Genomic DNA, 25866 nt, shown 5'->3' on the forward strand with positions numbered 1-25866 from the left:
GCTTTTATACCATTTTAATTACATGCAAGTATTAAGGTCAGTTCTAGGTCGAGGAACTAACAATACAATAAATGCAAATAATCAAGGAACAAGCAAAATAATGAACACAATAATCAAAGAACAAGCAATTGAATTGTTACTGTAAATCATTTTTCATTTTAATTTTTGCAAGCAAAATAAATAATGGTTTTTGCTCAGTCCATTCTGCTGAACAGCAAGTCAAATGAGGCTTATAGACACACTTGCAATAGAGTTCTGTGACAATAAAGAGGATGGGAAGGTGGATTTGGCAGGTAAAACAGACATACCTCCCGGCGCACCATACTGCATTCTGATTGATCCAGAAGAATGTTTACCACGGTTCCCCAGAGCCCACCAGAAATATTCTGACAACTGTTTGCCAAGGCCACACAGCCAGCTTCAATGGTAGTCAGTGCTGCTCCCAACCCCAGTGAAGTGAATCTCACCTGTCACATAAAGACAGAGACATCAAATCCAAGGATACTTTTTCCTACCATGAGGTTGTCCTTCTGGTACAAAGGAACTGTTAAAAAATATGGCATTGGTCTTACATTCCACGCACTAAAGAAAACTCAGAAACAGTGTCCTATATCTGTGTGAATATGGCATTGGTCTTACATTGCTACACACTAAAGGACATTCAGAAACAGTGTTCTACGTAGATATGAAAATGGCATTGACTTTACAATTCTACACATAAAAGACACAAGGAAGTATCCTATATGTGTGTGAGTATATCATCGACTTTACAGAAATTCCTATCAAGGTTGGAGAGGAAAAAAAAAAATCAATGACTTGAAAAATAAGTATACTATAATCAAATGTTACATGAGGTTAGCCTAGACAGCTATAAGTAAGCATTAAAGCAATTATAATTCACAAGGTTTTTTTAAGGAAAAGCATTTGAATATGATTTTATATTTAAATGAAATATTTATTGAACATGATTTCTATTTATTCCACATTCTTAAACTTTATGCCCATTATTTGTTCTATTTTTTAAGTTAGCAGTGTTTTTCCAAATAAATAGTTTTGACTTTGTAATACTTCATTTCAAAACTATGTAGATGAATTACATTTCTTTACAGGGCATGTAATACTTTCTCAAGTTATTTTAAGAGAAAAAGATGTTTAAAAAAACCCTCAAGCTGGTAAAGTACTGCTGGCCATAGCATAACTGCTATTTTAACAGTTTAGTGCATTTCTGAATTTTGAGTCAAAAATACATTTGCAGTGAGAATTGCAGAATAAAATAGTCAAGCAATAAGTCCAAGTGTACCTTCTAAGTTCAGATCAAACAATATTTCTATAAACCAAGGTTTTGAATAAAATCTACCATTTCTTATTCAACATCATTGAACAAATGGCTAAATATTGTAAATTATATATAAAATGGCACTTAAATATTACTAGGCTTTTAAAATGAAATGGTGTGGCTCTCTTAAAAAAGAAGGAGAGAGGCCTTTCACCACGTGCCTGAAACAAGATGAAGATACATGAACACGTAATGAGACGGTAACCATCCACAGTGGGAAAGGAGTCTCCCAAGAAGCCAACTGTGGACCTGGCACTGCTGCCTCCAGAAACATGAGCAATTACATTGCTGCTTTTTAAGCAATCCATTTTGTGGCATTTATTATGGCAACCTGAGGACATTGATATACGTTTTCTTAATTCTCTTTCTTTCATTTTCCAACAAAAGGAGCTATACGAATACCCAATGATATAGAAGTGACTTTTGAACTATACAACAAGTTAAGAGTCTGAAAGACTCCAGGTTCATACCAAGAAGATCAGCTGCCAGGATGACTCTGCTGTGATATCAGAAAGAAATGAGAACATGGAAGAAGGACGATCCATAAAAAAATGGTACTCTGATTTGTACAATACACACCAAAGTCGTGTGTGTTAAATGTGTGGTTCCCAGTCCATGCAACCATTGACAGAAGGTAAAACCGTTAAGGATGGGCAGTTAGAAGTCTCTCAACCATATTATAGCATGCCCAAAAAAGGAACACTGAGACCATGGCCCTCTACTTTCTCTTTCTGCTGCCAGAAGAAAAGCAGATGTGCTGCTCCATGAGCTCCCACCAAGACACTGCTATAGGACCAAGAGCAACAAAAGTGAAACTTTCAAAACTGTAAGACAAAATAAACCTTGACTTTCATTTTAAGTGGTTTCTCTCTGGCATCTGTTATAAGATAAAGCTGCTTTACACAAATATAAGTAAAAGTGGTCGAACTATGTTCAAGTGTTAAGATTTTGTGAGCAATAAAATTATACATATAATTAAAAATATTTCTAAGCAAAGTACTGAGTGTATTAATTCCTCCTTATATTAAAATGTAAAAGAAGCATGATTTGAAGAAGGAATTAATGATATATTTATAAAGGGGGGACAATCATAGATGATTAAGAAAATTCTCAGTTATCTATGTATAAAATGAGAACTCGTGTTCTGGAAAGGCCACAGAGATATAGCAATAACTGTTTCATGAAGAGATTATAAGTGTTGTTTAGACATTATAGCAGTGGCCAGAATGGAGATGAGAATGGATCAGCAGAGACAGTGCCAGTGTGGAATGGCAGAGAATAAGATAGTGAACCACAATGACTGTGGGGCTTAGATTCCATAGGCAATGTGTGGTACTCTTCAAGGACAATAATGATCCAAACATAATTCAGAGATCTTTAGGTCAGCCACTCCTACCCTAGCATGGAGGCAAGGCAACAGCCTCAGTTTCTAAGGCTGAGGCTGCCATTCTAGTTCACTGGGCCAGGATGGCCCAGTCTAGTCAGTGCCTCAGAGACTATGGTGCTATCCTTAAGGACAACAGTACAAGTAGAGTGCAGGGAGACAGCCTGAGGGGGTCAGGCTACACACTGAGTTGCAGGAAGCTGAGGGCTGAGAGTATTCCTCCAGTGGGCCTAAAATGCACAGTATAAAGACAAAGGACATAAGTCTTAAGTGCTGATAGAATTTTGCTTCCCACCATGTGTACACTTGCTCTGGAACCTCATTTCTTCCATTCCTAATACTCCCTTTGGAACTAGAAATAAGTACCCTACAACTTTTCTACAATCAAACAGAGATGCATATCTGTGTTTCATAGCATCCTAGATGAGAACAAACTATTTCCTTGGAATGAAATACATGAATTCTCATCTATTCTTGATTTAGATAACATTCACACAAGACTTTGGGCTTCAGAGTTTGAAGTTGATATTGCAGTGAGTTAAGTTTTGGTTTTTTTCAATCTATTTACAGACATTACTGTATTTACTTAAGGAGGATAAGAATTGTAATGGAACAGAGTTGGAAAGCTAAGTTGAAAGGTGACCCTGCAGTCTCAGTAAAAGCTTTAATTCCCAGTGGGACCTGTTTGGAAATAGAGTTTCCTCATGATAATTAGAACAAAATGAACTCTTAATGAAAACATCCTTCCCACAACCAGGCTGGTGACTGCCAACACATGTACAGTGAAAAGCCCTGTGGATATTCTGCAAAAAGACAAGTATCTGAAAGTGAAAATAGGGGCCCTCTCCAGAGCCTGACTATGCTGGTACACAGACCTTGGATTTCCAGTCAACAAAACTATAAGGCAAGAAATTCTTATGGCAATAACTCTGTCAACAGTGCTTCTTTATGGTTACCTGAGGAAAGACAGGAGGTAAATAAAACATAAGCTTTATCAAGTACAATAACCCACAATACTACATAAGTAAATCTGTTTTCTTTCAGTTGCTTTTCAATTTACACATAACATACTTGGTATTCTTCCATACTGACCTCTGGGTCTCGATCAACCCATAAAGGAATTAGCCAAGCCAATCCTTGCTGAGTAGGGGCATGTTCTTCACTGTGACTACCCAAAGGTAAGAACCAAAGTGGCATCCACTCCTAGAATGAAAACCAAGAAAACAGTACTTAAGTAAATAGACAGCTTAAAATAACTCTTATGTTTTTAAAGATCAAAAACAAAAAATGCATTTTGGCCAAAATAATGAAAGTTAAAATCTTGGCTTCCCTTAAACAGATGCTTTCTCCCATAATTCCAACAATATAGGTAGTTTTCTAGAGTTAATGATTTCAACAAAAATAATTTTTTAAATAAATTCAGACACATATAATGTTCAAGAAATGTTGTAACTCAAAATAATTGTCTTAAAGATTTCATTTTTGTTTGTGTTTTATGGTGTATGTTTGTGTGTGTGTGTGTGTGTGTGTGTGTATACAGTTGCCTACAGACAAGAGCCTTGTATCTCCTAGATCTAGAGTTATAGGCACTTTTGAGTCAATCAATGTGGGTGGGTACCAAGAACCAAACTCAGGCCCCCTGAAAGAGCAGCAAGCACTCTTTGCCACTGAGCTTTCTTTCCAGCACTCAACACCCAGTAAATCATTCTTATGTCTTGCTACCAAGTCAAAAATAGCATTTTCATGTAGCAAGCTCACGGCTTAAAACATAGCACTTCTCCTTTTCAAGCAACGGTTCAGATGATGGCAACTTGTCACCTGAACTTGTCATCTGTCATCTTCTCTTACCGAGCCTGGAGCCTGGACCATCATCTCATGGGACAAATGAAGTAAGCAAAGAACTGTGCTCTTTGTAACACCTTTCCCCATGAAGGACATAGCATTTCCTCCTCGTTCCACATAAAAAGAAGTAATTACCTGGAAAGGAAATACAAGCAATTTTATAGTAGAGTTCTTCTTAAGGGTACATAATAGTAAGTATCATTCTTTTAACTTATCAAACATTAGTTGCATAAAACAGTCCTATTAATTCATTTAATAGTGACTACAGTGGTAAATTTTATCCTAGTTAAAAAATGTTTTTAAAATTTTTCAACTTTGGAATTTGTTCAAAGGAAGTCTATTTAGTACCTTCCTAGGACATTTTTCTTTACATTTAAAATATGAATATGATATTGTTAAGTGCTGTAGCACTTTTAATCCAATTTATTAAATGTATAGTTGAAAAGTATACATAAAATTACTAGCTCTATAAAATGTATTGACTTATCAGGGTTATACTAAACTTTGTATTAAATGTAAACAGAAACTGTATTTACTTCTGAGAGATCTTGCATTGCTACTGCTCATTTGAGTATACGCTTATTATTTTGATAACTGGTCTTTAGGTAATTTCTTTCTCACACACTCAAGAATGTTGACACTTCACCAACAGTAACAATGCAGAAACATTTCTCTTGTGAAGAGACACCGTAACTAAGCAATTACATCAAGAGTCCTGATGCCTGACTTAGAAAACTCTTTCAACTATGTGGCTATGTCCATGAACCATTTCTGTATGAATAGCACATTGTTCTCAAGCAGAGGCTTGGTAACAAAGTGCGAAGTGATTACAAAAATACTCTTTATAGATTATTAACTTGAAATATAAAAATTTGGTAAGAAAAAAATTATTTCTAGTTATATTTCTTTTTAAAAAGATGCCGTGTTTAGGCACAATACTTTAGAATAAAATTTCTGTTGTGTGTCCAAACAAACAATACTACTTGGTTTTGGAACTAATACTACTGTAAGTGTTGGAACTGGCTAAGGGCTCACTTCTCTCTTTCATGGTTAACCTACACATGGACTGCTTCAAATCACCTCCCTTGGGGTTCTTTTAGGGTTTCTTTTATTTGTTTCTTCAACTCATGAAGCAAGGAAATTATATATAACAATCATTACATATATGTTTGTGTTTGTATATACAACACATACATATATCAATTTTGATAATTTATATATTTTTAATTAAATATGTTTATATATAAACATATATATAAAACCATAAACACACACACACATACACACACACACACACACACACACACACACACACACTTTCTAAAAATGATCTGCCAATATAAAACTAAGGGGTTTTAAACAAAGATAAAAATTTTTATAAACAAATAATTTAAAATTATCTCTTAAAAACAAGACTAGACAGGAATTAAAAACTGTGACCAACTGTTCCATATGCTCAACTAACCTTCCAAAATGTGGGTTTAGTGATATTTTTCATAATTAAAAAGTTAAGTTTTAAATGACTACATTAAAATAAAAAATCCTGAATGATTAAATCCTTATCATTTTCTTTCTACCATCTTTGTAATAATATTATTTTTAGATCATAATACCTAGTAATAACTTTGGTATTATTCATCAAATCTCTGGAATTATAGATCATGTAGGTGATTTTAAAAATCAATTGCTTGTTTAACTACATATTATAATTAGTTGTAAATAACTGAAAATTATATACTACTGCAAAAGGCAAACATCAGATCTGTTGTATAGAAACAATAGGACTTGGTATTCGAAGAGCAACTCTTTCAAGAAGGGGGATCAGCTTCAGTTATAATCATTAAGCAAGTCAGTGGGACCAACAATCTATCTTGGCACATCCACTCACATAAACTCACCTTAATACTATGAGTTTGAACAGTATACAATAAAGAGACCAATTCACTTAACTGAGCAGAAAATCCTAGATTAAATGTAACTCAGCTATAATTATTAACAAAAAGTGACTCCTTGACATTAACTTCCTGTCACTGAATATAAAGACAAACATTTTGCATTACTTTCAATGAAGCATTAAACAAATACCTGTTTATTCCAAATCAGTACTTATTAATCAAACTTTCATAACTATGCAATATTAGAAAATAGTGAATATTTTTATCTAGTCCTTGGGCAATAAACTCTGCTAATGCTTATTATTTCAAGATAACTGAGCTTAGAATGAAGTTATTGCCTTCTGACTTTAGAATTAAACATTTTATTCTTCAATATTATGAATATATTACATTACTTAGAAGCTGGAAACAAGGTCAATGAGTACAGAGTCAATAAATAAATACTAAGTCTCCACAAATCGACAAGAATAAGAAAATTTTTAAATATATGTTAATGTCCACATCATTACATATGTCCACACTAAAAGGCAATAATTTCATAGCAATAGTATCCAAATTTGGTCTCTACCAAAAAAATTTTTAAAAACTAAATGCAACTCATTGTTGTAGTATGTAATTACTGTAAAAAAATTAAACTCCACCTATAGGCAACAAAAAGAATAAATCTCCTAAGGATACTGTTGAAAGAAATAAAACAAATGATTCCATTTGCACATTTTTTAAAAGTCAGAAAATATTTTATATACAGATACAAGACAAAATAGTAAAACTATAAAAAATGAAAAAGAAAAGTATGCTAAGCAATCAATACCCTTCGGGAATGTTATCAAAAGAAACGTGATTGACAACATGCCAGAGTTGTCAGCTAGGTTCTATTTAAAGATTTGGGGGCAATCATGTGGGGTTTAGTTATGTAATAACATACTGAGCTATTATTTAATATTTTCTGGATATGTGTTATATTTCATAATTTAAATTTAAACAGGGTTGGTGGGATAGTTTGGCGCATAAAGGTGCTTGTTACCAAACCTGATGAACATAGTTTAATCCTAGCACTCACATTGGAACAAGGAAAGAAAAAACTGCTTGCTCTGAGTTGTCCTCCGGTAGTCAAACCTGTGCTGTGGCAGGAACAAACCCAACCCACCCTTTCCCAACACCCAGAAAGGAAAAACAAAACTTTAGCAAGCTAAATGAAATAAGTGAAAAAATAAATCACATCCATAAGGAGACTTAGGATAAGTCTTAGTTTTTCTTCTAAATGTAACTATGTATATATGACCTCACATATTTGTTTAAAAAATTAAAACATTAACATTATAAGTTATACATATACTGTGCTATAATCTACCTTAAATATAACAATATACACTGCATTTGTTCCTGGAATGAAAATAAAAATGACCAATAAAGAGTAGCCAGATGTTAAGAGTTGTTACTGTGACTTACCTCCAGGAGACCTGACAAGTACTTCCCACAAATCTCAAGTGGCTTTGAGAGAGGAGAGTGTGCACTCCACCCAGGGAAGGCAGTGAGGTGAGCCATCCCTGCTAAGGTCCTCTCCAAGGAAGGCAAGCCATAGAAATGGGGAGCATCTGTGACTCTGAGGCACTGGAGTAGCTTCAGAGACAGCTGTGTTTGGAAAACGTAAAACAGTTCCAAGCATTTCCTATTTGTGGAAAAAGAGGAAAACCACACTAAGTGCTAAGGCACTCTCTTAGCATCTGAGGATGTTTCTGGTGGCGCACTACACTAGAAATGTATGAGTTAGAAAAGATGATAGAAAATATTTCTTCTCAACATAAGATTTTTCAAGGGGAGCATAGAAAAAATACTAACAAAGGTAAGTCAAGAGGAAAATAAGCAACCAATTACATTGTTACATTAAAAATATATGTAAGTAGTTAGTGGCATTACCACCCTGTAATGAAGCAGAAAGTTAAAATTAAAAAGTACGTATTTCAAGTGACTCTAACTTGCATATTTTAATACTATGTTTAAATCACTTAAATGACTTAAATCACTATCATGAAAGTGTTTTTCTTTAATTAAAATTCACCTTTTCCTCAAAAAAAATCTAAACATATAAGCAAAACAGTCATAAAAAAACATTTATTTTACTAAAGAAAAAATTCCTAAAATTAAATACCAAGGCATGGATTCACAAATGTAATTCATAAATACCTTACATATCAAACTACTGAATAAAGCCAAAAATTTTTCAATACTGCTGATTTTAAAACTCTAAATCTGACAACTTTTGACTGCATCACTATTTATTCCATCAGATATATGTCTTCTAAGATCATTATTTACATATTTCCCACTGGCTGATTGTTAAAGCATTTTAGAAGCACAAAAAAACTTACATTACCGTCATAAGTTATATCAGTTCACTTCCTTACAGGTCAACCACAAAGCAATCTGATACAATTTAAAATGTTCCTACCTTTTTTTAAAAAAAAAAAACATTCAAATTTCCTTCTCTTCCTACTCCCCTTGCCACCCACATAACCACCACTCTGATAGTACAGATGATTACCCTGGAGATTAGCAATATAATATCTTCTGTTTTTCTCCAATGAGTTTGCCTCAAGGAATTTTTATTTCATCTTTCTAAAACATGATTGTACTTATAGCAACTTTAAAATTGCTTTATGTACTTTCCTTTTTCCTAGTTGCTTTTTATGGCTATAAAGGTTAAACCCAACAGTATAACTAATAACATTAACATGAAGAAGAAAGAATCAGTGAAAAATGAAGTTTTCTCATAGATACTTCTTTGTTAAAGACCCATTTATACTTAAACTGATTATTTTCAAAAAAGTTTTTTGTAATAACAGATTTCCGCATGGTGGAATAAATTCATACTTCTGCTCTCTTTGCCAATACTTATCTCATTGGAGAAAACAGTAGATATTATATTGCTATTCTCGGGTAATCATCTGAACTACCCAGAGTGGTGGTTACATGGGAGGCAAGAGGAGGAGGAAGAGAAGGTTTGACTGAAAAAAAAACGGAACACTTTAAATTGTATTAGATTGTTTTGTGGTTGACCTGTGAACTTATATAAATAACTTTTAGGTTAGTGTAAGTTCTTTGTGTCACTAATTTTTAAACAAAATAATGAGCAATGTGTATTTGTGACTATGTATATACTTGTTCCCTTTCTTGAGCTGACAAGACCTTTTCCAAGTGGTGACTCTGACCCTAAAGGAGTATGTACAGATACCTGGGCCTGTGTGGGGTGGCTGCACATTCTTCATGCACAGTTGCTCTGCTTCCTCCAGCTGTCTTTACTGTTGTACTTCTCTGCCTAAATGTATTGCATTGCATTTTAAAGAAATAAATGTACTTTGAAGATTCATTTAGAAAAACAGAAAGAGAAACACATTTAGGCAGGAGTTTTTGCCTCTGATTAAAAATGAGTAAGAAATGAAGTAAATGATATATCAGATTAAAAGTTCAAAATGAAAGGCAGGGAGCTGAGATGCCTCTGCCAATAAATCAGCTATAAAGTAATCAATAAACAAAAAGAGGAAAAAAGTTTAAAAAATCACAAATAACATATATTTTAAACAGGAAATTCTGATACAACCAGTGAGTCAAAGAAGTCACTGGGGAAATCAGAAAGTACTTACAGACCAGCAAGTAAGATAATCTACATGAGACAGAATTCTTAAAAATATGTAAACTATAAAAGAGAAATAAAGAAGAAATAGAAATTTCCATCAAAATTTTAATGACATTCTTCACAGACATAGGAAAAAAATCTACTAAAATTTACATGAGAACATAAAATATCCCCCAAATAACTATAGCAATCTTCCAAGAAAAATTATAATGGCATAGTACCTGAATTCCAACTGTGAATAGTACCATGGGTAAAAAAACAAAAGCAAACAAACAATTTAAAAGAAAAAACATGGTATTGGCATAAAAATGGACATGTGGGCCAATGGACTAGAAGTTATAGAAAACAACCCCAAGCAGGAACCAAACCTAATTGGGAAAACAGGGCCTTTTAATAAGTGCTGGGAATACTAAATTCCACATTGTAAGAATGAAATTAGATTCCTCTCTCTCACTTCATACAAAATCAAAATGAATAAAGTATTTTAATGTTAGAGCTGAAACTTTAAAACTGCTAGAGGAAAACATAGGAGGAACATTTCAACTGTTCTTACTGCAGTGAAATGATTCTCAAAGTCAATCATCTGCTCAATGAAAATGAGCGAAAACTGACAAAAATGGAACTGATTCTAATTAAAACACTTCTGTACAGAAAATAACAAATATTAGCAATATATGTGAAAAGACAGCCTGCACAATGAAAGAAAACCTTCCAAGCATTAATCCAGCAGTAGATAATTTCTAGACAATATAAAGAAGCTAAAAACATATTTAAAAATAAACCAAAAAGACAAATCAACAAATAGATAATTAAAATGAACACACAATTTTCAAATATATGTGGTGGTCAATATGATTGACAACATATGATGGTCAATAAATATGTGAAAAAATGTTCAACATCCTTAATCATAGAAATTTTAAATAAAAATCTGTTGAAATCTCATCTCTGTCAGAATGCTGTGATGTGGTATGCCAAATACACTCCAGGGAGGAACTGAGAATTGGAGGAGGGGAATAAGTATGACCAACATACAGTGCATACATTCTCAAATAATTAACAACTTTGCATTTCCCCAGATTGCCAAGAATGTTAAACTTTTTAAAAATGTTTCTTCTATTGAGAATTCTCTTTTTAGTTCCATGTTTCACTTTTAAATTGGGTTATTTCCTTGATGTTTATTTTTATGTGTTCTTTATATCCTAGATATTAACCTTTTGTCGGAGGCACAGCAGGTAAAGATTTTCCCCCATTCTGTAGGGTGCCCTTTACCCCAATCGTGATGTCCTTTGCTGTAAAAAACCTTTTTAGTTTCATGATATCCCATTTACTAACTCCTGGTCTCAAGGTCTACACTATACAGGTCTTGCTGAAAAAGTTCATTTCTTTTGCCTCTTAGTATATTCCAAACTTTATCAGATTCAGGGTCTATGGTGGGGTCCTTGATCTATTCTGAGTTGAGTTTTGTGTAGAGTAAGAAATAAAGATCTAGTTTCAATCTTTTACATGTAGAAATCAGTTTGATCAGTAACATTTGCTAAATATGCTGTTTTTTCTCCTATGTGTATTGTTGGCTTCTTTTCAAAAATCAGGTGGCTAGAGGTGGTTGTGGATTTAAATATAGGTCTTCAATGCTATTCCACTACTCGGTGACACTTTTTGTATCATTTATATGCTTTTATTCATTTCTTTGAAGAACTGCATTGGAATTTTGATAGGATAACATTGAGTCTGTAGATACCTTTTGCTAGGATGGCCATTTTCAAAATGAAAGAGCATGGTAGGTCTTTTCATCTTGTGATATCTTGTTCAATTTCCTTTTTAGTGTCTTAAAAGTTTTCGTTGTATAAGTGTTTTAATTCCTTGGTTAGATTTACTCCATGGTAATTCTTTTGAGACTATTGTGAATAGTCTTATTACTCTGATTTCTTTCTGAATATGTTTGTCATTTATATATAGGAAAGTTACTGATTTGTGTTAATTTTGTATCCTGGTCGTTTGCTGAATATAAGTCCTGCTTACCAAGATGGAATCCATACCTAACACCATTACTGGACCACAAACCTTCGAATAGATGGGTCATAAGCTCTAGTGGAAAACCTTTACTATTATTCAGATAAATGGACATAATATTAAATTGAGTCCCAAAGATCAAAAGATGAATCCAATGTGTCTTACAATCCTCATCTGAGAAACCTCTATTTGCAGTAAATATTGATTAACCCAGAAATCTAAGATGCAGATAAAAGACTCCAGAGTGCTCACCCCTAAGTGGGACACATATATTGCATGACCTCCTACCAACAATGACAGATCATTAAAAAAGAAGAGACAGATAGAGTGAAAGAACCAGAAATAGTATATGACTACATGGAAACACTGTCTTCTAACGCAAGCACATACTAAGTTACACTGTTTTTACAACAATGTGTCTAAACTAAGGCAAACTTCCCTAGTTAAACTCATCAAATTCCACCATGGAGAGGGAAGTGGTGCATACAATCCTACCCATAGCCATGGGGACACTGGCCATAGTTACTTACTGGGAGTTAGCAATTTTCAATAAAAGTGTAGCCTTGGTAACTTGACTGTGCTACAGTGGAATATATCTAGGAATATTTAGGCAGCACAGACTAGTCTTGAAGAATTTTCAAAAAGCTAGAGTGCACAAAGTTGGAAGGGTAGAGAAAAGGTGGGACTTGAGGAAGGGAAGTAAATGTAATCAAAACATGTCGTATGAAATCCTCATGAACTAATAAAAGTTTTAAAAATAAACACACATAAAAAAAAAGAAATGTCATGTAAGTAGGAAAAAAGGTGATCACCATTTACAGATGCCATAATATTGTGTAGAAACTATTAAAGACTAATAAATACATTTATGAAAATTTTAGGATCTAAGATAAATATGTAAAACTCTGTTGTTTTGTACAAACTAGAATAAATTAAAGAGGAAACTGAGCAAATAGTTATGTTTAATATAAAAAGAATATATTAGTAATAAATTTAAACAAGAATATACAAAGCCTATAGACATATAATAGTCTACATTTAGTGACAGCTGCACAATATCTGAAGATAATAAAAGTCACTCAAATGTGCACTCTAAGTTTCTATTGTCATATGATTATTGCTGTGATGCATTTGTCATGTTTTGTTTGCTGTGTGTGTTGTGTATGGGTAACAGCACATGCATATGACAGCACACATGTGTTGGTCAGAGGATAACTTTCATTTCTCTTCTTGTGTGTATGCATATGTGTGTGTGAACTGTTGGTGAGTATGTGGTGTTTATGTATGGGGGGGGATATGTTTGGTATAAATGGTGTTTTGTGTTGTCTTTGGGTACCTGCACATGTATACCATAGCAGACATGTCAGAAGATAATTTTCAGTTCTTCTACCACAGGAACTAGATATCAAAATCAGGCTGTCAGGTTTAGATAGCCAATCACCTTTACCCTATAAGCCATCTTGAAGACTCAAATGCATACTTAAATGGTTAAATATATTTTAACTTTTTTCTTAATTTTTAATATATTTTTAAAAATTCAAAATTATAAGCATACATTTGAAAAATAATATACATAAAATAATCATAATAATAAAAATAGGTATAATTGTTCTAATACATATATAGGAACTTAAAAAAGAAAGATAACTTTAGGTTCAAAACTACTATGTGTGTTCACACATACATAGAGGTGTAGGGTATACACAAGCCTTGACATGTAGGTTGCACTCAAGCTTGAGATGTAGAATGCACATATGGTCTGACATGTAGGCTGCACACATACCTTGAGATGTAGGGGGCATACAGGGCTTAAGAAGAAGTTTAGTTTTTGTTTTTTAGGTTTTTTTGTTTTGTTTTGTTTTGTTTTGTTTTGTTTTGTTTTGTTTTAGCTATGACTCCTTGCTCATATTTCCCTCCCCAAGGCAGTAAAAACAAACAAACAAACAAAAGCAAGTGATAAAAATAAAAATCTTTTTTTTCTTTTCCATCTTAGAGATACAAACAAGAAAAATTCACTGGTGTTTGAGATGCTGAAGAAGGGAATTGCCAGATCCCAGGGAGATTCAAACCAGCTTAGATAGTAGGACCATGTCTCAAAATCAATGAAGAAATCCTCTGACCTATCCTTGCCTGACAGTAGATCAAAGGTCATAAGACTTCTCTTTCTAAAGCTTCCAGCCTCCTATCCTGCAAGAAGGAATACTTCACAGAAAGGGTAAGAATACTATAACACATTTGCATTGCTGGGTTTCCTACTTAATCATTAGCAGTCAAAAATATCAATTCTCTACAAAAACCCAAAGGACTAGGTTTAGAGAGCTCTGTTAAAAGGTGAACATGAAGGGTGAAGTCCCCAGAGAAAGCATAAAAACTACATATCTCACTCCTCCAGTCCTCTTTGTGGACTCTCCATTCATAAGCTTTGTCATAACCTTTTAATAAACCAGCAAATCTAAGTACATCCACAAATTTTTTGAGCTACTCATGTGAACTAAGTAACCCCTAGAGAAAATGGCTGATAGTCTAGGTGTGCCAGAACACACGCAGCACAACTTGAATCAATGAGCATGAAAAAATGAAAGCAAGGACATTCTTAAGGCTGTCTTCAACCTGTAAAACAGATGGAATTTCTGGGTAGTGTGTCATCTTAAACTGAATTAGATGTTATTCACCGGTAAAGAGAACTATCTGTTTCTTGGTAAGGAGAAAAGCCACATCTAAGAGTCAAAAGTCTTCTGTTTTGACCATAGTGTGGAAAATGCCCTCTGTGTTGACCACAGTATACGTACAGAGGAAAATGTTTGATTTTTCCTCTGACACATATACATTTATGTCTAGTGTATTAAAGAAGATTTAAAAAATTACAACTAGGCTCTACTAGAAACACAAACAGATTGAGCCTATATAATGAAGGTTTTTAACCACTTAATTTAAAGAACTAAGAAGTCAAACTTTAGAAATTGATGAAAAGTATGCTTTATATAAATATACTCAAATAGTAAGCAACAAAAATTGTACCTGTCAGAGACTGTCATGAAAACCAGTAACAAGGAATTGAGAAGACTGATCAGTTCTTTCTGAAGTTGCTGTCTGACAGCAGTCCGGATGTCATCTGCTTCTTCTCGTGCATGTGACTCTGTCAGAACCAGCAGGTCTAATAGTGGGTTTGGATTCTAGAACATAAACATTTTTAAAATATATTTATTCTGTGATATGTGTTGCTTCTTATAAAAGTTTTTTGTTGCTGTGTCATTATCTAACTAGTAAAACTGGTAGCCCTGGGCTTCAACTGTATTCATAAAGACATTCTAAATTCAACACAGTCTTAATGTATTATGCCAACAAGAACAAAATGCATCCATTACAAAGAACTGAAGGAAACAGAGGTACAACAAAAAATCTAGACGGGAACCACATTCAGCTCCATACTCTTGTCTTTGTCTCTGTCACTAGAAATATAAACAGAATTAAATTGTGTGTTTTACACAAAAATGAGACTAAGACTCACTACTCAACAGTTCCTTACACTGACTACCATTCTTTTTTGCATGTTGTTTTGGTATCTGACAATTCCTTGTGCATACATACTTACATACAACACTATGTATGGCTACTCAATGATTTATGGTTTCCTTGTGCTGCAATAAAGAGTGCACAGATATCTGATTATGATTCATATAAAAATTATAAGCCATGAAATTACTAAGACAATACATTGCTATAGTTTTAAACCTTTTGATATATTGTCATATTGCCCTTACCCTGCTCCCCCCAAAAGTACAGATGTATATGAGTAAGTTGGATACGAAAAGTCCTAAAGTATATAAGTCAATGTTGAGGGTTATTAATTGTTGTAATATTTGGCAATATAATAGATTAAGAAATGAATCAAACTTCTACTTTGTAAATTATGTCCTGCTTACCAACTAAAAAAACTATACCTAAAGATATTTAAAAGGATTATTTCTAACAATACTGAGAGTAGAAAGCATTATAAAGCACTGACAGACATATTGTTCAGTAATCATCTTGGTGTCAGAGACTATGCTAAAGTGGGAAAAGACAAGATTCAATTTAACTTTCTGAGTAGCTACAAGATCTGTTTTCACATCTGTCTTACAGATAGGATGTCAAAAGAGAAAGAGGGCAAATCCTACAAACGCAGAGCAAGAGGCATCGTACTTCAAATCTAATTAACACTCCATTCTTAGCATTGTGACACATCACTAGTGCATATAATAGCACAGAAAGTAATCAAATTGAAATGTAGCTACTGCTCTTATTAAATTCCTCATGTAAAAGAATTCAACTTAAAAATACCTACATTGTACTTAGTGAAAAAATGAAGACAATCATAAAATCATTTGTATTATAGAGTATGTTGAGAATACATTAATCAGATATGTAAGTCTAAAAACAATTATCAGTGGAAACTGTGGGAAAGCACTGGGGAGGGTTATCATGGTTTTAATTTATATTACTGTGCTTTATACCTAAGCAGTACTTTTGCCTAGCTTCTTATTTATCTTGAGCAAAAAATACACATGGGAAAATTAAAATTACCTAAAACAGACCTGACAAATCCATTCTTCTCCCATGAATGAAAGAATCAGAAAAATAAATTTGGTTATTTTTTTTAAAATACCAATATATTTTCAATAGCATTGATAGCCCAAAGGGTAACACAGTTATTTGCCAACTGACTCCCATAAATAGTGATAGAATGAATCAACTGTTCACACTAAGATTCTCAAATGTCTATATTTCACAATCAGGAAACAAGTAAAAATTATACAGATCTAATAAACAAGTAAAAATTAAACAGAAACTACTCATTGCTATACCAATACTAAATATTTATCTAAAAGTAAGATTTGTCAAAAGACTCTCAATCTTTTGCAAGAAAAGCAAGCTGTTTCTGCTGGACTGCTGAGACTTTTCTCCCTTAGTATCTTCAATGTACTTGTTGACATTCAGATCTAGTGAACTGTAACAGTATTATTTCTGAAACACAAGACAAGCACAAGAGGGGACAAGGAGGATGGCTGTGCTAATGTGTCCTGATCACAAATGTTCAACCTCTCACACCTCAAGCTTTTCACTTTTCATATTGGTATTCTATCCTCATTTGAGACTACTGGAGTCTTTATTCTGTCACTGCTGACCTCAAAAAAGCCAAATATTTGCACAGTGATGGCTCACTTCCTTTATTCACTACAGACATCACAAGTGTGATTTCAGGTTGCATAATGTTTTCAGTAAACTATGGCACCAGGACATGTTATAGGAAAGTCAACAACCACAAAACAGTAGTTCTGACTATCCTCTTCAAAAGAAAGAAAAATTATAGCCCTACTTCTATAAATTAGCATTAAAAAATCATTCTGATAAAAATCTAAATCAGCTCTTGTTAGCTAGTTCTATATTGATAGACTAAATAATAAAATAAAATAGATAAAGTTAATAACATATTAGATACAGAGGAATAAGGTAATATATTCCCAACAATATGCTCCTTATATTAAATAATTTGGCAATAAAGCCCAAGGCAAAAATTCAAAGGAGAAAGTTCCTAGTCTACCCTCAGAAAACTAACAGATTTGTTTTTTTACTTCCTGTATTGTTTGAGCAGATTAAGCATTTATATCAATCAAACAATAAATGACAAACCATAACAAAAGTATCTGTAATTCACACCACAGACAAAAGACTAATTTATGAAGAGTTCTTCTATGAATGAGTGGAAGGAAGGAAGGAAGGAAGGAAGGAAGGAAGGAAGCCAAATAATGATGGAGTAGAACCAGAAAGAAATCAAGGAAGAATTCATAGAAAATAAAATTTAAAATGTCTCAAGTATATAAACATCTATACCTCACTAAAAGTAAGCTATTTACAAAACAACACCAACAAAAAAGAACCTCAAAATACATATTCTCAAAGTATATGAAAATGATCCCCACAGACTCACTCATATACTTGAATGCTTAGTCTCAAATAGTGACACTATTTGAGAAAGATTAGGACTTGTGACCTTGTTGGAGTAGATGTGGCCTTGTTGTAGGAAGTGTATCACTGGAGCGGGGCTTTGAGGTGTCAAAAGCCCAGTCACTCTGTAGTCCTACTGCAGTGGGAACTGGATGTAGAACTTTACGCTACTCCTCCAGCACTGTGATATCTGTCTGCATGTTGCCATGCTCCCACCATGCCTAAACCTCTGAAACTGTAAACAAACCCAAACTAAATGCTCTCCTCTATCACGGTGTGTCTGCACAGCATTAACTAATTCAGTTATCTACCTCTTGATTTTTCCCTTTATCCTTCACAACCTGAAAACAATAACACTGCTGAAGACACTAAATACTAATGTCACAGAACATGAAAAAACAGTGTTCAGCTCAACTAGAAGCTTCACTACTACTAACTAGCATTCATAGTTCTGGGAAATGCTATTAAAAAGTAATTATCAAATCTCAGCCAGCTATGATCCTTCCAAGTTACAATAGCCACCTGCCTACAACATATACCCACTGGTACAATAGTGGTGCAAATGTTACAGGAACCTTCAACCACTTTTTAAAAGACTGGATTATAGACCTGCTTCATGAAACTGTCCCATACATGATACTAGATTGGTCATGGGCCCTACGGGAAACCCTACAACTACTATTATTTTGATCAATGAAGAAAGCAATCAAATGACTCCTAATGACATACTGCTATGCTCACAGATCACTGCATTACTCAACTCATATCAGAGAAGGTTTTTACAGTAGATGGTAAAAAACATCAAGATCCACAAGTGAACAATGCACAGAAAGTAAGAGACTTTGGAGTACACAGCTCTTAAATGGAATGTTGTATCATACCTCACCCTCTCAAGACTCAGGGATCTATGTAGAAGAGAAGACAGAAAGTTGTAAAGCCTGAAGTGGTAGAAGACTTCAAGAAAATACTGATTTTTAGACAACATAGTTGATGTACTTATGAGGGCCAAAAAGACTGTAGCAGCACACCCAAGACCTGTACAAGTACAAGATAAGCAAAATTCCAGGAACAACAAGGAGAAATAGGCACAAAGTCCCACCCCATCCAGAAACTATCTGCAATCGTTAGCTGCTGGAAGAAGAGAAATTAGTTTTTTTCAGTGGGAAGACACTGGTGTATCAACCACATTTCAAGGTATTCCCCATGCTCAGAGATACTGGACAGCACAAATAGGACTCCATGTGGTTGGTGTGTGTGTGTGTGTGTGTGTGTGTGTGTGTGTGTGTGTACATATGCACATACACACACACATACACACACACACACACACACACACAGGTGGGTACATGTGCACGTACACACGCTTGTGTGGATTGCACACACCTACACTTCTTTTTGCTGCTTTGTTTGGGTTTTAGTGTTTTTTAAAAGAAAGAAAGACTATGACATTGGGTGGATAAGGAAATGTGGAAAGATCTGGGGTGGTAAGGGAGAGGAGGGAAAAATATGATACAAATATATTGTTTGAAATCAAACTACCTACAATTTTTAAATTCTAACTTTTAAAAGCTCACTAGCAATAAAAAATTTTAAATACAGCAAAACGCTCAGAAACAAAACTGGATTAATTAAACACAAAGATTAATGGTTCCAGTCACTGTATGGAATGTCCATTAAATAAATAGAATCAATCATGTCAAAAAGGCCACACTACAATAAGCACTCACCACAATACTCATTCAAAGTAAGAATTATTTCACTCATCATATGCTACATAAGCATTATCCCCTCCAATATAAGTGATTTGTAGAAGCAAATTCTTTCCCAAACCAAAAATTTGAATTCTTCTAATATACTTACATGCCTAAGAAGTAATTCCAGAATCCAGTTTAAAAGTTCTATTGATGGGTTTTTTCTTTCTTCCTTTATTAATTTATTCAGAAAATGTATGATATCTATTAGCAGTTTCTCATCTTCAGTACAAGCAGGAAGTACTTGTAAAAATCTATGTTTTAGAAAGAGACAGTTATCATGGTTCGTCAAGATATATTAATGGCTTTTACTGTTTAATTTTTTTGACAAATGGAATATGTCAAAATAATTGAAACTGCAAAATTTGCACATGCTTTAGTTGGCAAGTATAAAAGAAATAGCCTGATAAAACAGAGTACTAATGTGCTGTGTTTGCCGATTTTCATAGTATAATATCCCCACTGTGGCATATTTCTAGCTACAATTTACTAGGGCGCTGTGAAAAGTTATACCAGTAGCACAAAATACAATAGTGTTTCCATAAAAGATCCATTATAAATAACCACAAGAGAACAGACAATAGTAAAATGTAAAGCAATTAAAAGTGACAATTTTCATGCCTTTTGCTTTTACTTTTCATATAATTTAATTCATAAATTAACAACATATGAAATTATACTGCATAATAATTTTTATGTAATTAATTGAAAAAATCTATAATTCATGACAGCACCATCTCACAAACTGTTTCAGCATACCACTGGAGATACTTGGTTCTCTTAACAATGAACTACAGAACTTCAAATTCACAAACTCATATGACCTAACATTTTGAAAATTATATGCTGTGCCTATTCAGAAAATTACACATTTACACTACTCATGGGACAAATAAAATGAAAAACTGCTTGCAGAGAGGGCTTCTCAGTCTTGTTTCAAATGGACCCATCTGTTAATAGCTCAACATCTGAAATTCACAAGGTAGAATCTTTTCAATAACTACCAAAAGATAGCAACATGGCCATTAACTTCATGAAATTCGAGCAGAAAGAAAATGGAAATCATTTATATGAGAAGAAAACATAAACAAAATAAAACAGCCAGTAGCAGGTGTACCAAACTCACTCATTTAAAATATGGACAAGAATAAACATTCATTATGCTTCAGCTATGTTGTATCCTTATTATAAAAAAGATTCTTCAGAAATGCTAGAACTGAGGTCAAGTTTTTCTCCTTTATTATTGTTTATCACAAATAGCAGACTATCCTGAAATTTAGGAGTTTTTTCCTATTTAAAGCATTTCTCTCATGATAGCAACTGTACAGATATACACTCTTCTCTATAAAGGTTTGAAAATGATCCTAAACATAATTCAAATCAGGTCTTTCAAACTGGCAGCCTCAAGTTTACACTAACCTGTTAAGCACAGTGTGCCAGGCCAAGGATTTTAAAGTAACCCCACATGGACCAATATTATCTTTCAAAGACAGTTTGTCATTCAAAAGATAAAAACTCATCCTGGTAATAGCAGCCCTCACATCCCTGTGACCTCCAGCCTGAATGATGGACTGAAGGCAGTCCTTCAGCCCACTATCCGTGTATGTGATCTTCAGTGTAAGGATATCTTCTGTGGACAGCTGCAGCGTATCTAAAAATCTAAGCATAAAAAGAAAAAGAACATAAACCCACACTTATTTCTATCATAAGCCTCTTAAAAATTCTGTTTGGCTTCTTGTGCTTTTCAAAAAGGTTAACTTACAGTTAAAGAATACTAACATATAAATCGATCAATAGCATAGTTTTACATTAACATTCCAACTGTGGATACCGACTTTTCCTTCTTATCAATGACACACTAATATATTATTACTCAGAGAGCCAATTATCACTTCTAGAATTAAGAATATTCTTGGGTAAACATTGAGCTTTATTCTTTCCAAGTGATTTACAACTATTAACTGAGTAAACACTATACAGTTTCTAAGACAGCATAGAATACAATTCTTTCTACTTTAAATAGCTTTATATAACTTTTAATAAGCACAGACCTAAAACAAAGTGAAAATGTAATCTTAAATTAGAATCAGTTCATAATGTCAAATTAAAAAAGGTTTAACCTAAAGAACCTCTGAAGTCTAATTAATTCTGTGTAATTTGTCTCTGATATTATCTTAATATAACTACTTACTCCTGACTTTTAGCTTCAGAGGTCATTTGTTTCAATAGATTATCACTCCCGTGATACCATGCCAGGTTCCAAGCTAGTCTCAGCATATCTGACACAGGCTTCAGGGCCAAACATTCAGTAGATAATGGCAAAACTATTGAGTAAGGACTCACAGCATGGTGACCAATCACATGAACTGGTAGATGATACCTAAAAAAAAAAAAAAAAAATGAATTTAAAGGGTTGTTGCAGGAGACGGCCAGTGCTCCTTGAAGTCAGGAACATGTCTACAGTATATTAAGCATTAAAGGTAGTTGGTTAAAACAAGAATGCTGACTTTTTTTTTTTTTTTTTTTTTGACAAACACTGTTTGAAACCAGCATTCTACTTATGTCAGGTACTGCAATGGCATCCACTGTACAAATAGACAAAATGAGGCTCTCAAGAGAGTTACAGAATTACCTATGATCAAAATTACTAAGTGACTGCACTCCATGCACTGTTTTCCTTTAACAGAGTGATCAATAAATTCAAGACTACACAAGTATCTCTAGATACAAGAAGAAACTCAATAGTAATATCTCTTAAATGAACCCAAGTTAATTTAACAGTAGTGGTTAACAAGACAGTCCCAGCTCATATGCTATACGCTAAGTATAATTTTAATAATGTTACATGTTCCAACAGGCTGGAGCTATAGTTCAGTGATCAAATTCTTGTCCCAGATTAAGGAAGCCTGAGCTCATTAAAAAAAAAAAACAAACAAACAAAAAACCCTTAACCCACAAATCTCTAATTTACATATTAATGACTAACATTTTTCCATTAATTTATTTGTTTACTCTACTTCCCAACTAAAGCACCACCCTCTCCTCCCCCTTTATCCCATATCCTTCATTAATGACTGTTATACAATTACAGCATTTAATAATTTAATTAAGAACACATGCTTTCTTTTTGACTTTCTACACACCAATAAAGGAGACAATGCTATAATTTCATATCCAAATCTAATTATAATTTAATATGTAAAGCTACTTTTAACAGCTTTTAATATTGTAATATCAATTTAAACATTCTAATAGCAATTTTCCACTGAAAACTACCAAGTTAAAGGTAATGAGCTGTCTCACCGGTTAAAAGTGCTTGCCATTCTTGCAGAAAACCAAGCGAGGTTCCCAATACCCACATCATGAAGGTCACAAAAGCCTATAGCTGCATACCCAGGAAATCTAATGTCTTTTTCTGGCATCCTAGGGCGTGTGAATTCTCACATTTGCATTCGTGCATGCAGACGCACATGCAAGTGTGCATGAACACACACACACATGTTTGTATGTTTTTTTAAGACAAAAAAACTGTTTTCTTTTTTTTTTTTTTTTTTATTAGATATTTTATTTCCACTTCAGATGGCATCCCCTATCCCCATTCCCCCCCACCCCCCTTAGGAAAACCATATCCCATGCCCCCTTTTCCTTTTTGCATTTATACATTTTTGTTTTAAAAAAAAATTGTTAATCATAGGCTTTATAAGTTTGGAATTGTTCAATCAGAGGTGTAACCCACTGACCGACCTAGATATAACAACTATCTTTGACTGGTGGAGATACATGAATATCTGCCTCCCTGTCTCCCCCCTCTTTCTCTCTTTCATCACCTAGCTTCTGTTTTCTTTTTAAGCCAATAGCTACTGCTGGTCTAGAGGAGCCCTGACTATACTGTGCCAGAAAGCAACCAATCACTAATCAATTCTGAGGCCATGTCAGAAAGACACAAGAACATCAAAAAATAAAGATAATGGATGACATTCTTTATTTTAAGAAGTGAACCACCTTAGCTGGGCAGGGTGGGGTGGCACATGCCTCTTAGTCTCAGCACTTAGGAACTGACTCAAGCGGATCATGAGTTTAAGGACAGTCTGAACTCCATCAAAAAGAGAGAGAGAGAGACAGAGAGAGAGAGAGAGAGAGAGAGAGACAGAGAGAGAGAGAGAGAGAGAGAGAGAGAGAGAGAGAGAGAGAGAGAGAGAGAGAAGGTTATTTAATAAACATAAAAACAAACAACAAGCCTAAGGAAATAATTTTACAGAAAGAGAAAATATTATTGATGGATGCAAAATTGTTAGGAAGAAAAAAAAATTATGCTACAAGACGGTCACAGAACTAAACGCAACCTTCTCACAGTAGAAAAAACACCCCTCACACTAAAAACCAGTATCACTACCTCAAGTTAAATAACCATGATTAGCACCAATGATAATAACAAAAAAGTAGATCTTATAGAGTAGATAACAATGAAGAATGTAATAATGATAACAATGGAGAAAGGAGAGACTGTGTTATGAAAATCATTCAAGTAATTTCTACTACCTGCTATGAATGAAAAACAATGTCAATCAGAATAATTTCCCATAAAAACTACAAATGTTAATTTCCCACTTTCTCCAAAACTTAACTCCATACAGAGTTACTTTTTGGCTTCCAAAGAAAGTTCAGAACTAATGAGACAAACAGAAAGCAGTAATTCAGAACTTCTGGTATCCAAATGAGACAAGAGATAGAAAAATTGATGACCAGGGTATGTCATGGGATAAAAGGTGGGTAAAAAAATACCAGCTTATAGGTTTAAATTCTTTAAGAATTAACTGTTTATAATCTTTTGACTGTAATATAATGGCTGTCAAGATAAAATTAAATTATCAATGAAGAAAGAGATCATCTTCTAGTTTATAAAATTTTTCTTTTGCTACATTCATTATTTGATCACAAGCCACTATGTCACATGACAGAGCAAATGCACTACAGTTCAAATGTTGAATGTTTCCAAGATCCCCATGAGTCTCTGACAGCTGATAGTACAAACTTTATGGAAAAGGGTCCAGCTTTTGGAAGAGAGGCTCAGTGGGAGGAACCTTCAGAAGGAGGGACTCAGAAAGAAGGAACCTTTAGAAAGAGGAACTCAGTAGGAGGTACCTTCAAGAGTACAGGTCCAGAAACAGGAGCTTTCAGAAAGAGGAGTCCAACTGAAGGAACCATTTATGAGGGATACAGTAGGAATTCTGTAGGTCAGCTGAGGGTATTCCCTCAAAACAGATATTAAGACTGCAGTTTCCTGTTTCACAGTTCTATCTCAGGTGGTAAGAGATTTTGTTGTTGAACTTTCTACAATAATGTGATACCCTCACTAGAAGCTGAAAGCAAAGCTGATCCCAAAATTGTATTAAACTTTCAAAAACAGTACATAAATTACACCTTTTGTTTCTAAGTTAATTATATTATCTTATGATAATACTATGAAGCTGACTAATACAAAATGATATTTAAAGCAAGGAAGAGGCTAAAAACCAAGGCCCTAAAGGGTGAGATTACCAGACAAGAACTTTAAAAGTAATAGTGAATAAGGTATTCAAGAAAATCTCAGCATGATGCTAAGCTAAGTCTAAACCACCCCTCAACCAGACATGGCCCTAACCACCCAAGCACCTGTCCTTTCCCTTGAGAGCAAGCCTATAAGAGCTGCTCTGTACCACTGCTGAGGAACACTCTGAACTACTGGTCAACAGTGCTAACCCCATTCTGGAATCAGTCTTTGCAGAACTCTTCAAATTTATCTTAAGTGAATTAAAAAGAAGTTTTAAATAAGTACTAGCAAAACAAAACCAAGCCCATAAAGAACATGTAAGTAAATTCAAGCATCATCAGAAGAAATTTGAAAAATAATAAACTTAAAAGCAATTAAGGTTAAAAATTATAAAATAGTACCTCATAAAATGACAGACAAATCCTTCCACGGATTAATAAAATAAAGAAAATGTAAGAATGCATCCTGCACCTGCAGCAGTTATGCCTACCCATTC

General features: G+C 34.0%; 1 protein-coding gene across 6 annotated transcripts in view; it reads right to left on the minus strand.

Annotated features, from left to right (window-relative positions):
- The window catches only part of Rttn (rotatin), a 164236-nt gene that overhangs the window by 68672 nt on the left and 69698 nt on the right, over positions 1-25866 (minus strand). For all 6 annotated transcript variants that reach the window (XR_013103594.1, XM_076912332.1, XM_034518621.2 and 3 more), the window contains 8 exons: positions 22032-22220; positions 21260-21499; positions 19950-20094; positions 15123-15277; positions 7907-8126; positions 4569-4697; positions 3813-3923; positions 309-467 (listed from right to left, as the gene is read on the minus strand). Coding sequence is in view for 5 of the 6 variants with exons in the window: in XM_076912332.1 (XP_076768447.1) it covers positions 309-467; positions 3813-3923; positions 4569-4697; positions 7907-8126; positions 15123-15277; positions 19950-20094; positions 21260-21499; positions 22032-22220 (1348 nt within the window). In the remaining variant the exon portion in view is untranslated. The remainder of the gene's footprint in view (positions 1-308; positions 468-3812; positions 3924-4568; positions 4698-7906; positions 8127-15122; positions 15278-19949; positions 20095-21259; positions 21500-22031; positions 22221-25866) is intronic.

The sequence above is a fragment of the Arvicanthis niloticus genome, chromosome 14 (genome assembly GCF_011762505.2).
Source record: "Arvicanthis niloticus isolate mArvNil1 chromosome 14, mArvNil1.pat.X, whole genome shotgun sequence".
NCBI lineage: Eukaryota > Metazoa > Chordata > Mammalia > Rodentia > Muridae > Arvicanthis > Arvicanthis niloticus.